The sequence below is a fragment of the Chiloscyllium punctatum genome, chromosome 1, assembly GCF_047496795.1.
Source record: "Chiloscyllium punctatum isolate Juve2018m chromosome 1, sChiPun1.3, whole genome shotgun sequence".
In the NCBI taxonomy this organism is placed as follows: Eukaryota; Metazoa; Chordata; class Chondrichthyes; order Orectolobiformes; family Hemiscylliidae; genus Chiloscyllium; species Chiloscyllium punctatum.
In genome coordinates, this window is record NC_092739.1 from 120,392,104 (window position 1) to 120,404,205 (window position 12,102).

The 12,102-nt window shown below is 39.1% G+C and overlaps 2 protein-coding genes across 5 annotated transcripts in view; one reads left to right on the plus strand and one right to left on the minus strand.

The window, feature by feature from the left end:
- Positions 1–3,845, minus strand: part of fam219aa (family with sequence similarity 219 member Aa) — a 95,136-nt gene extending 91,291 nt beyond the window's left edge. For both annotated transcript variants that reach the window (XM_072573204.1, XM_072573194.1), the window contains exon 1: positions 3,357–3,845. In XM_072573204.1, coding sequence (XP_072429305.1) covers positions 3,357–3,416 — 60 coding nt within the window. In that variant the 5' untranslated portion in view covers positions 3,417–3,845. The remainder of the gene's footprint in view (positions 1–3,356) is intronic.
- A 162-nt stretch (positions 3,846–4,007) lies between these two features.
- Positions 4,008–12,102, plus strand: part of dnai1.2 (dynein, axonemal, intermediate chain 1, paralog 2) — a 286,217-nt gene continuing 278,122 nt past the window's right edge. For all 3 annotated transcript variants that reach the window (XM_072573170.1, XM_072573160.1, XM_072573151.1), the window contains exon 1: positions 4,008–4,558. In XM_072573170.1, coding sequence (XP_072429271.1) covers positions 4,532–4,558 — 27 coding nt within the window. In that variant the 5' untranslated portion in view covers positions 4,008–4,531. The remainder of the gene's footprint in view (positions 4,559–12,102) is intronic.

Genomic DNA, 12,102 nt, shown 5'->3' on the forward strand with positions numbered 1-12,102 from the left:
GCTCGAACGTTCAGATATAGACTTCTGTAGGGAGTAGATCTCCCAGTTCACCATGGTTTCCATTTAGGGAACATTTGGATTTACTTCTTTGGCATGCAGTCTTCTATATACTTACAGATTTTATCAGTAACTGTAATGGCATAATTATTTGGCTTGGCTGCTGAATTCTTGACTCCACCGACTAAGCGGTCACGTAGGAGCTTATCCACTGGCTCAGACCAGTGCTGTATAACTTTCCGTGTCAGGCCCTCACACTTCTGTTTCCACTTGTAAGCCGGAATAAGGAACAAACTGTTTTGACCTGATTTTCCAAAATGCAGCTGGGGGTGGACCTTTGTTGTTTGTGTAGCAATGGTCAAGAATGTTCGGACGTCTGATGGGACAGGAGATGTGCTAATGGTAATTTGGTCGCACACTCGAGGTTGACTTGGTTGAAGTCACCGGCTTCAATGATCTAGGCCTCAGGGTATTCTGTCTCAAGGCTACACATGATGATATGCATTTCATAAAGTCCACTCTTCACATCCACATGGAGTGGGATGTTTCTTACATCTGGAAAGATCAATTGTCCTGGATTTCAAGCATGCATACAATTCAGACAGAAACTTTATTTTAAAATAAGCACTTGATTTTCATAACTACAGGATATTCATATGCTCAGAGAAATAGCTTATGCTCCCCTAGTGAAGTTGAGTCTTACATTCTAAGATGTCAACTTTCATTCCTAGTCTGGTCTGGTTTGTGATCTCAGTTGGGAAACCATCGAGCAAGTGTCTCAGCCCAGAAAGTAGATATATGAGCAAATATCCTAACTTTACATGACAACGACTTTGTTGGAAAACACATCTATGACCATTTTGTTATCACTTTCCAATCTTAGTTGTTCGACCTTGATGAAAAGTCTCAGATATGGATCATTAATTCTGTTCCTTTCTTCACAGATGACTTCAGACCAGAGTATTTCCAGAATTGTGTGTGTTTGTTACATATATATTGTGCTTCAATACAATCTGCAGGTGATTTATTACTGTTTGTTTTTCCTGGAATGAATTATACTGTGAAATATTCTTAGCCTCCTTTGAAATCACAACATTGAAAAATATTGATCAGTTTCATTAGAAATATTCAAAAGGTATTTTTAAATGTTTGCCCGTTTATAACAACTCAGGGCTCTACTCCAGTATCTGAATACACACACTAATACTTCAGTGCAACACTGAGGAAGTGCTATGTTGTCAGAAATACCAAGAGATAACCACAATGTAATGTCAAAGACGCATCATCTGTTCAAGTTGCCAAAGGTCTAATAAGACTGTTCAAAGAGTGACATGGCCTACATTTGTTACTAATATAACACCAACCAAACAGATTAAGGTGTTCATTCAGTTTATCTGTTATTGCAGAACCCAAATGCTATCCTCATTTAAACAAGAGAGTGATTACGCTTCGAAACTAATTTTGAGGTTCTCTTTAACATACTGAGAATGTGATTTTTTTTCTTATTACAATACAGTCTTATTATCTTTTGTGGAAAATATATTTCTCATCAAAAGTGTTTTAAGTTCTATTTGTAGCATTATTCAGAATAGTAACAGACAGCAGGAATAAGAATATTAGTAGACTGTGACATAATTTGTTTAAACCTATTGGTGCTCTATTTAAATGCAATTTATAGACATCAATAACCTCCTAAAAAGATAAAACTGTCGTCAGAATATAATTGTCAGATCAGTGTTGTAGAACAGACCAAGGGAGTCAGGTACATACTTCTTTGGAATTTGTGTCATATGTAGACAGGGTGGTTAAGAAGACATTTAGCACACTTGCGTGCATTGTTTAAGACCTTTGAGTTTACAATTGGAACGTCATGTTGTGGTTGTACAGGACATTGGTGAGGCCTCTTCTGGAGTATTGTGTGCAGACTAACCACCCTGTTATAGGAGGGAGATTATTAAACTGGAGAGGTTTCAGAAAAGATTTACTAGGACGTTGCCAGGACTGGAGGGCTTGAGATATAAAAATAGGCTCAAGAGGCTAGGAATTTTTTCACTGTAGTGTAAGAGTTTGAGGGATGATCTTCCAGAGATTTAAAGTCATTAGGGGCATAGGGGAAAAGTTGAATAGGAAAGATCTTTTGCCGAGGGTGGGGGAATTCACTTTCCATGTTGGGTCGCTTTCCATGTTGTATGACTGAATCTGAAACAGATACAAGAAACCCAGAGTACCTCCCAAATATGAATTCAAATCTCTTAACTATATACACCCTTGAAATATGAAAAATTCTTATATTTGCATTACATTTCACTGTGAAATAAAGGAAAACACATAGCAGTCACACATCAAACAAAGAAACAGAAAATAGATGGAGTAGGCTATTCGCTCTCGGAGCGTACTCTGCCATTCAATAGTACCATTGCTGATCATCCAGCCATTCTCATATTCTCCCCATAACTTTTGATCCCTTTAGTCACGAGAACTATATTCAACTCCTTCTTAAAAACATGCATTTATTTTTACCTTGACTGCCTTCCATATCACAGAATGCCACAGGCTTACACCTCTTGGGGTGAAGAAATTTGTGCTCACCTCATTCCTAAATGGCTTATGCTACATCCTTAAATTGTGGCCCCTGCTTTAGGACTCCCCAGTCATTGGAAACATCTTTCCTGTATTTATCCTGTCTATTCCGGCTAAAATTTTATAGGTTTCTGAGATCCCTCCACATTTTTTCAAAGTTGAATGCAAGTCCAGTAATCCAGTCTCTCTTCATACGTTAGTCTTGAAATCCCAAATCAATAAAGAATTAAAATTAGCCAAAACCTCATTAAATCATGTATTTCTTCTACCATTTTATCAGAATTCCGCCTTCACTCTTAGATCTAAAGTGGCCAACATTGAAGTTAGTTGGGATTTACCACAATTCTCCACAAATTTGGCCTTTGCTCCTTCCCAGTAAAGCAGAGAACAAATGGCTAAAATGGCAGTGAATTTTAGGCTCAGCCAGTCATCGTATATTTTTAAACTTAGGTGAGTACACTAAAATGCAAATTTTCACGTTTGAAAACTGAAAGTTATCACATTATCGGACGGGGGCGGGGGTGGATGAAAGTGTAAGGGTTGGAATAAACCAATCTTAAGGAACAATCTGTTTTATTGCTAACAATGACACTACCAAACCACTCCCCCTCCCCTCCCTGATTCTATAGCCCAAAACAAAAACAAGGGAAAAAAATATTCAGAAAAGAGCCCGAGCTCCAAACATCGCGGGGGAGTATAAATAAGGTGACCGGTGAAACTATTGAGCGCTGAAATAACGTGCGTTGGAGGATATTCGTTAGCTTTGCTTTAATCCTTACCAGCGGCTGTATTTCTGACCGGGCTGTGGGTACTTGAAATCGATCGATTTCTTCCATCATTTTGAATAAAAGAAGTCGAGACGAAGGTGCGGCCCTTGCTTGATGTGATTAATTGAATGAACCCACCCTCCCAGGGTTGAGTATCTCAGTCTGCTCAGACAGTGATGCTGCTGATGATGGTGGTGGTGGTTATTGCGGCTTCCTCGAACCTGGCCGCTCTCATTAACTCATCCTCTGCTTACCCATCCCCGGCTCCCGCAGAGACAGTGACTCAACTCCAACTTCCGGCTGCGGAAGTGGCAACCACCGAGCGCCTCACAAGACCCACCTTTCTCCCCCCTCCTTTGCGAAACAACCAACACCATCCGACTCCTCCGCAGGATCCCGGTCTAAATGGTCACTGAATAAAAAATAATCAGCCCTTCCGGAAATTACGGTTTGCTTTTCGATTTGACGGATGGTCATTTCCGGCGGTGCCGGCGCGGCTGTGGGCAGGCCGGTTGTCCCGGGTTACCGCCCGCCGGATGGCGATTTGACAGTTTTTTTTACCTTGCGATGGGATTTCTCCCCCTCATCTTCTACCCTTCCTCCCCAGATACCCGATCATCTCTTTGATTAGTTTTATTGATACAGTTTGATCGTTTGCATTTTGTTAAACCCCGCTCAGTCGCTGTTTTAGTGATGGTTTGTTTGCGCGGCGGATGGTGGAAGCTGACGTTGTCAAGGCGACAAGATTCAACTTCCGCTGGTGCTGCAGCAAAGAAATTAGACGATCAGTTCGATTCACTTTCTTCACTTTTACTGTTAAAGAATTAGATCCAGTGTCTTTATTTTTACTGTTAGAATTAGATCGACTACTCTCTTCGAAATTACTGTTTAGAGTTAGATTCCCTCTCCACTCTTATTGTTAGAGTTAAAATTAGATTCTCGTTATTCTTACAGTTAGAATTAGATTCACTCTCTTCGCTCTCACTGTTAAGAGAGTTAGGTTCACGCTGCTCACTCTCCCTGCTTAATAGAGTTAGAAATAGATACATTCTCTCCACCTCTTCCTGTTAAAGATTTACTGTTAGACCCACCATCTCCATTCTCACTGTGAGAATTAGAGTTAGATTTATTTTCTTCACTCCTTGTTAGAGTTAGATTCTTCACTCTTACATCGGCCTGACGTCGAGATGCCACTGAAAACTAAAACAAGATCGGTAATTTCAACAAGCACTTTTTTCTTTCATTCTTATACTTGTTATTTTTTTTTGTTTTTTTTAAATTTAAAATATTTATTACCTAGTATTAACTGTAACAGAATTTAATCAAATGCTAAAGACGTCATGAATTCAGGATAATTCATTTCAGCCATTTTGCAATAGACCTGAAATGAAATGAGATGGTTCTGGATCTAGATTTAGGCAATTAAGACATGGAGATGGAAGGAGTACTCGTCAGAGAGTGCTCTGGAGCAAGTAATTGTAATTCATTATGTTCCTGATGATTAGGGTGTTCAGAAGCAGGGACCACAGTGTAAAGATATGCGATAAGGCAATTAGGAGTGAGATGTGGAGACATTTCTTTACCCAATGTGTAGTTTGTCAATGAAATTCTTTGTCATAGAAAGCGGTTGAAGTCAAAACACTGAATGTTTTCAAGAAAGAATTGGATATAGTCTTTGCAACTAAAGGGCTCAAAAGGTATGGAGGGAAAGTGGGAACCATGAGTTGGATGATCAGCCATGATAATATTGAATGGTAAAGCAGGCCAAAGGGACACGTGCTCCTATTTTCCATGTTTCAGAATGAATTTGGGAATTGTTGAAAAGAACAAAGATACATCCACAATAAAATAACACATTTGGGGAAATCTGTTTTATTAAGTTGTGACATAATTTTGCAAAACTGGACTGGGAAAAGTTACTTAAAGATAAGTCTGTATCAAAGATAAAGAGAGTTTTCAGGGCAAATTCCACTCACCTTAATGTGTCACTGCCATAGAGATTGATCCATAGTGGGGGTGATGACTTGGTTGTATTATCATGCGATTATTAATCCAGAGACACAGGTAATGTTTTGAGAACTCACTTTTGAATCCCACGATGGCAGATAGTAGAATTTGAATTCAATAAAAATTTGGAATTAAAAGTCTAATGATGACTATGAAACTGCATGTAAAAACAAGGATTGCAGATGTTGGAAACCAGAGCCTAGATTAAAGTGGTGCTGGAAAAGCACAGCAGGTCAGGCAGCATCCAAGGACCAGGAAAATTGATGTTTCGGGCAAAAGCCCTTCATTAGGAATAGAGGCAGGGTGCCTGCAGAGTGGAGAGATAAATGAGAGGGTGTGGAGGTGGGGAGAAAGTAGCATAGAGTACAATAGGTGAATGGGGGTGGGGATGGAGGTGATAGTCAGAGAGTAGGGTGGGGGAAGGTAGCAAAGAGTACAATGGGTGAATAGGGGTAGGGATGAAGGTGATAGGTCAGAGAGGAGGGTGGAGTGGATAGGTGGAAAGGAAGATAGGCAGGTAGGACAGGTCATGGGGACGGTGCTGAGCTGGAAGGTTGGAACTGGGATGAGGTGTGGGAAGGAGAAATCAGGAAACTGGTGAAGTCCACTGCTGTTGATTGTTGGAAAAGCTCACTTGAATCACTAATGTCCTTTAGGGGAGGAAACTTCTGGCCTTACCTGGTCTGCTGTCCAGATTGACAGCAATATGGCTGGTTTTTAGCTGCCCTCCAGATAATAAATGCTGACCTAGACATCAATGCTCACATCTGTGAATGAGTAACGTAATGGACTCCTGACACTCATCATTCTACTCCCATGGTGACAAAGGCCATAATTAATAGCTTCAGTTGCAGATGGTTTTGCCCTGGTTGCCTTTAACAAGGAAGTTATCCAGACAATTTCAAACTCATTCTTGAAAAAGACCTTGCCCACCAAAACAGTATCACAAAGACTGAGATTCTGTTTCAGCTAACACTAAGCACATGTTATGAAGTTGTAACTGTTGATGGCACCAGTCTCAAAGTCATAGAAAAATTCTCATACCTTAATAGTGTGCTCTGTAATGAAGACACCATCCAAAAATATATTCATTTAGAAAGCAAGCTGTGACTTTGGCCAAATGCTTGATCATGTCTGAAAGCAGAACAATATGAAATTCAAGATCAAAATCAAATGTTAACAAATGTAAAGTCATCCATTTTGGTTGGAGGAACAGTAAAAAGGATTATTACTTGAATGGTTAAAAAGTTGCAGCTTGTTGCTGTGTCAAGGAACCTGGGGGTCTTTGCGCATGATTCACAAAAGGTTGTTCTGTAGGTACAACAAATAGTTAGGAAGCGTTACAACACAGGATAAACCCTTTGCTAATTTAAACCAACAACACAGAAAAGATTCACCCGGTGCTGTAATCTGTTAAAATTTGAGAGGCAAAGAACTACCCCAGAGGTAAATATTTAAAGTAAAAATTAACACTTTCCCCATTTCAAACAGGTATGCTGTTTTGGAAAATGTAGGGGTGATGGATTCTCAAGGGAATGTAGCACGAACAGCCAAGTTGACTCTATGACTTCTTTAAGGCTAGCAGAGAATATTAACTAACAACTATTTACAACTCCTTTCTCTAAACCTACTTTTTACCTTCCCCTATACAATACTGGTCCGATAAAAATCCCAATTATGATTTTAAAATAATACAATCATATTTCAAAACCAGTCAGCTTTGCCGATTGTCCTCTGTAGATTTTCCTCTGTCTTTTTTTATTCTTAGGGATTCTGTTTCACAGGTCTTTGATAGATAAAGGCACCTTTGAGTGTGCAGATGTTTCTGCAAGCAGTCTCTCTAGTTGTTGATGCCAGCTGCTCTTTGCTGCTCTGGGTAACTGTTCAAAATGTCTGATATTTATACACCAAAACATCGGATCGTTTCATTGGTTTTGATTTTATCAAAATACTAAATTCAAACTTCATTGGAGTTTAATATCTTGGGCATAATTTAAACTGATTGGCCGAATATGAAATTTGTTTTTGTCTCATAACAACCCAGCTACTGCTAGCTGTTTGACCAAATGTTACATTGATACCTTGTTCAGAACATTTTGTGCTGTGTCAGGTAGTTCTGCTTGCTTTTCAACTCTCTACCATACCGGTCCAATAAAAATTCTGATTATGATTTACAAAGTTTATAATCATGTTTCAAAACCAGTCAGCTTTGCCGAGTGTCCTGTGTAGACTTTCCTCTACCTTTTTCGGGATTCTGCTTCACAGGTCTTTGATAGATAAAGGTACCTTTAAGAGAGTAAGTGTTTCTGCAAGCAGTCTCTCATGTTGTTAGTGTCTTGGCTGCTCTGGGTAACTGTTCAAAATGTCTGATATTTACTCACCTAAACATCGGATCGTTTCATTGGACTAAATTCAAATTTGATTGGAATTTGGTATCTTGGGGCATAATTTAAAGTTATTGGTTGAATATGAAATTTGTTTCTGTCTCATAGCAACCCAGCTACTGCTAGCTGTTCAACCAAATGTTACATTATTACCTTGTTCAGAACACTTTGTGCTGTGTCAGGTAGTTCTGCTAGCTTTTCAACTCTCTTAAAGGTACAGTATCCCTCTACACTTTCATAGCAGGAAGGCAAATGGAATTTTGTCTTTCATTACTAAACTGATTACGTTTAAAAGCAGGGAGATAATGTTGCAGCTATACAAGGAGCTAGTGAAGCCACACCTGGAGTATTGTGTGCAATTTTGGTCTCCTCACTTGAGAAAGGATGTACTGGCACTGGAGGGGGTGCAAAGGAAGTTCACTAGTTTGATTCCATCGTTGAGACGGTTGGGTTATGAGGAGAAACTGAGTAGACTGGGATTATAGTCATTGGAATTCAGAAGAAAGGGCAGGGATGTTATAGAAACATATAAAATTATTAAAGAGAATAGATAAGATAGAAGCAGAATGGATGTTTCCACTGGCAGGTGAAGTTACGAGAAGAGAGCATAGCCTCAAGATTAGAGGGAGAAGATTTAGTCCTGAATTGAGAAGGACTTTCTTCACCAAGAGGGTTGCTAATCCATGGAATTCCTTGCCCAATGAAGTAGTTGATGCTACTTCAGTAAACTTTTTAAAAACTAATTTAGATTTGTTTTGAATAATAAAGGAATTAAGGGACATGATGAGCGTGCAAGTAAATGGAACTGAGTCCACTTAAAGATCAGCCAGCTGGCTCGGAGGGCCGGATGGCCTACTCCTGCTCCTAGTTCTTATGTTCTTATGTTCAAACTCTAACAGGCCATTGTCTTTATTACTCTGCTGTGTGGTGCAGAATCCTTGGTCTACTATAAACTCCATATGAAAACTCTTCCACAATTAACACCTGTAAATATCACAAAAGTTCAACAGCAGGACAAAATCAGAAACACAAAGTCTTTTATTACTTTGAGTTCCACAGCATGGAAAATACCCTCCTGAAAATTCAACTTAAATGGGTTGGCAGTGTCTCCCAGATGGATAACTCTAGACGATCGAAGCAGATCTTTGATGGGCACTATATCAAGCCAAGATTAGAATGGTGCTGGAAAGACTCAGCAGATCAGGCAACATCCGAGGAGCAGAAAAAGCGACGTTTCGGGCAAAAGCCCTTCATCAGGAATGAGACTATATCAAACCAAACAATAACAAAGTAATCAGAGCAAAGGACACGATGCTATAAAAAAAGTCTTATAAACTTTGGTATTACAGACCACTTCTCTTGAGAAAGCAATTCTGTGGACTGGTCAATGTGGTGCAGCATTGTTTGAGGACCATATGAGTCAAACTTGCAATAGACATCATGTCCAAGGGTAGTTTCAAAAGTTTTCCCAAACACCAATAGTGTTGACATGAAGTACCGGTTTTGTGCTTATTCATGCTAATCTTGCATCAGAATCCTTAGTTATGACAGAAACCACCAAAGACAATGATGTTATTTACAATTTGGACATTACCATCACCACTGCTGTCCCTCTAAAGCACTGAGAAACGAAGAAGATCGAATTACTTTGATGACATTCCTGATGTCGTGGAGTGCAAAGGACATTAGTGAACCAGTTAGGTTTTACTGACAATCAACAACAGTTTCATGGTCATCATTATAATCGTAATGCCAGATTTTTATTTAATTTAAATTCCTCTATCTGCTGTGGCAGGATTCAAAACTAGGTCTTCAGAATGTATTCTGAAGTCTTCAGATGAATAGTCTAGCGATAATACTACCAGGTATAGCTTCCCATGTGATTGAACCTTTACTCATTGGAATCGAGAAGAATGAGAGGCGACTTTATTGAAGCATAAGATTCTTAGGGGATTTGACTAGGTAGATGCAGAAAGATTGATTCCCATTGTAGGTGAGTCTAGGAACAGAGGACATAATTTCAGAAGAATGGGTTGCACATGAAAGAGAGAGATGGGGAAGAACGTCTTCTCTCAGATGGCAGTGAATCCATACAATTCTTTACCACACAGGGGTTGTGAGGCTAAGTCATTAAGTACATTTTAGGCTGAGGTCGACTGATTTTTAATTGATAAGAAAATTGAGAATTATGGGGAAAGGGCAAGAAAATGGAGTTGAGGATTATCAAATCAACTATGATCTCATTAAATCACAGAACAAACTCACTCGGCTGGATGGCTTACTTCAGTTCCAAAGTCTTTAAGACAATAAGATATAGGAACAGGAATTGACTGTTTAGCCCCTTGAGCCTGCTTCACCATTCCTTGGATCAGTGCTGATTCAACATTCCTTAAGTCTACTTTTCTGCAATTTCCTTGATTCTCTTACTGATCAGGAATCGATCCATTTCAGCCTTAAATACATATGAGGACTCTGTCCACACGGCTCTCTGCAGCAAGAAATTACAAAGACTCATAACTTCTGAGAGAAGAAATTCCTCCTCATCTCAGTCTTAAATTACTGTCCCTTTATTCTGAGACTATGCCCTCTAATCCTAGACTCTCCCATCAGGGGAAACATCATCTCAGCATTTACCCTGTCAAGCTTCTTATTAAGCCTATTTTGTTTCCATGAGATCACTTCTCATTTTCTAAATTCCATCTTTGCCCTTTGCTCATAAGGCAATTCCTCCATACCAGGGATTATCCTCATGAACTTCTCTGAACTGCTACTAATGAAATGATATTTTTCTTTAAATAAGGGGACCAAAACTGTTCACATTAATCCCGATATAGTCTCACTAGCAAGACCTTCCTCCAATCTCTTTGAAATAATAATCAACATTCCATTAGCCATTATGTTCCAGCGTTTTGCAGGTTGTCTCCAATTAAATAATACTCTGTTCTTTTATTCTCCCTTCCAAAATAAACAACTTCATATTTTCTCATGTTATACTCCATTTGCCAACTTTTTTCCCATTTATTTAACCTATCAATATTGGTCTGTGAACTGTTTGTATTTTTCTTGCAACTTGTCTTTCCACCCATTTTTGAGGTGTCAGCAAATTTAGCTATAGTACATTCACTTGCTTCTTCTACGATATCAAATATGTTAAAAATAGTTGCATTCCCAGCACTGACCCCCATGGAACCCCATGGTTACAGATTGCCAAGCTGAAAAAGAACTCTTATCTCCATTCACTGTTTCCTGGCCATTAGCCAGTTCTCTAACAGTACCAGTATACTACCTCTACCACCATGATTTGCAGATGCCGGTGTTGGACTGGGGTGTACAAAATTAAAAATCACACAACACCAGGTTATAGTCCAACAGGTTTAATTGGAAGCACTAGCTTTTGGAGCGACACTCCTTCATCAGGTGGTTGTGGAGCACATAATTGTAAGGCACAGAATTTATAGCAAAAGTTTACAGTGTAATGTAACTGAAATTATACATTGAAAAATACCTTGATTGGCTGTTGAGTCTTTCATCTGTTCGAAAATCATGATAGTTTCACTTCTTTCATGTGTTGGTAGGAACATAAGATAGGAACATATGAATGAGAATAGTCAACTCAGACTCTCAAGCCTCTTCCACCATTCAACGAGATCATGGCTGATCTGTGACCTAACTCCATTTACTTGATTTTGGCCCATAAACCCTTAATACTTTTGCTTAACAAAAATTTTTCTACCTCAGATTTAAAACTAACAAATGATCTGGCATCAACTACCATCTGTGGAAGATTGCTCTAAATCTTTACCACCCTTTGTGTGTAAAAGTATTTCCTAAATCTCTCCTGAACAGTTTGACACTTATTTTTAGACTAAGCCCCCTGGTTCTAGAACCCCCAACCAGTGGAAATAGTTTTATCTTTATCTACTCTATCTTTTCTTGTTAATATATTGAAAATTTTGATCAGATCACCCCTTAACCTTCTAAGTTTGAGAGAAAACAGGCCTAATTTGTATAATCTTTCCTCATAACACAACTCTTGAAGTTATTCTTGTAAACCTACATTGTACTTCCTCCGAGGCCAGACTAGGTAAGAATGGCAGATTTCCTTTTCTAAGGGACATTAGTGAACTAGGTGTGTTTACACGACAATCAGCATTGGTTATGTGATTGCCATACGGTCAGCATTTTTCATTAAAATCAAATTTCACTATCTGCATTGGTGAGATTTGAGTCCATGTTCCCAGAGCAAGAGCTTGGGGCTTTTGATTATTGGTACACTGGATACTGCCACTATGCCATTGTCTTCCACTCATTTCAGCTCCCAATATGTTAAATTATCACTAAACAGGAGAAATTAATTTCTTTGCACT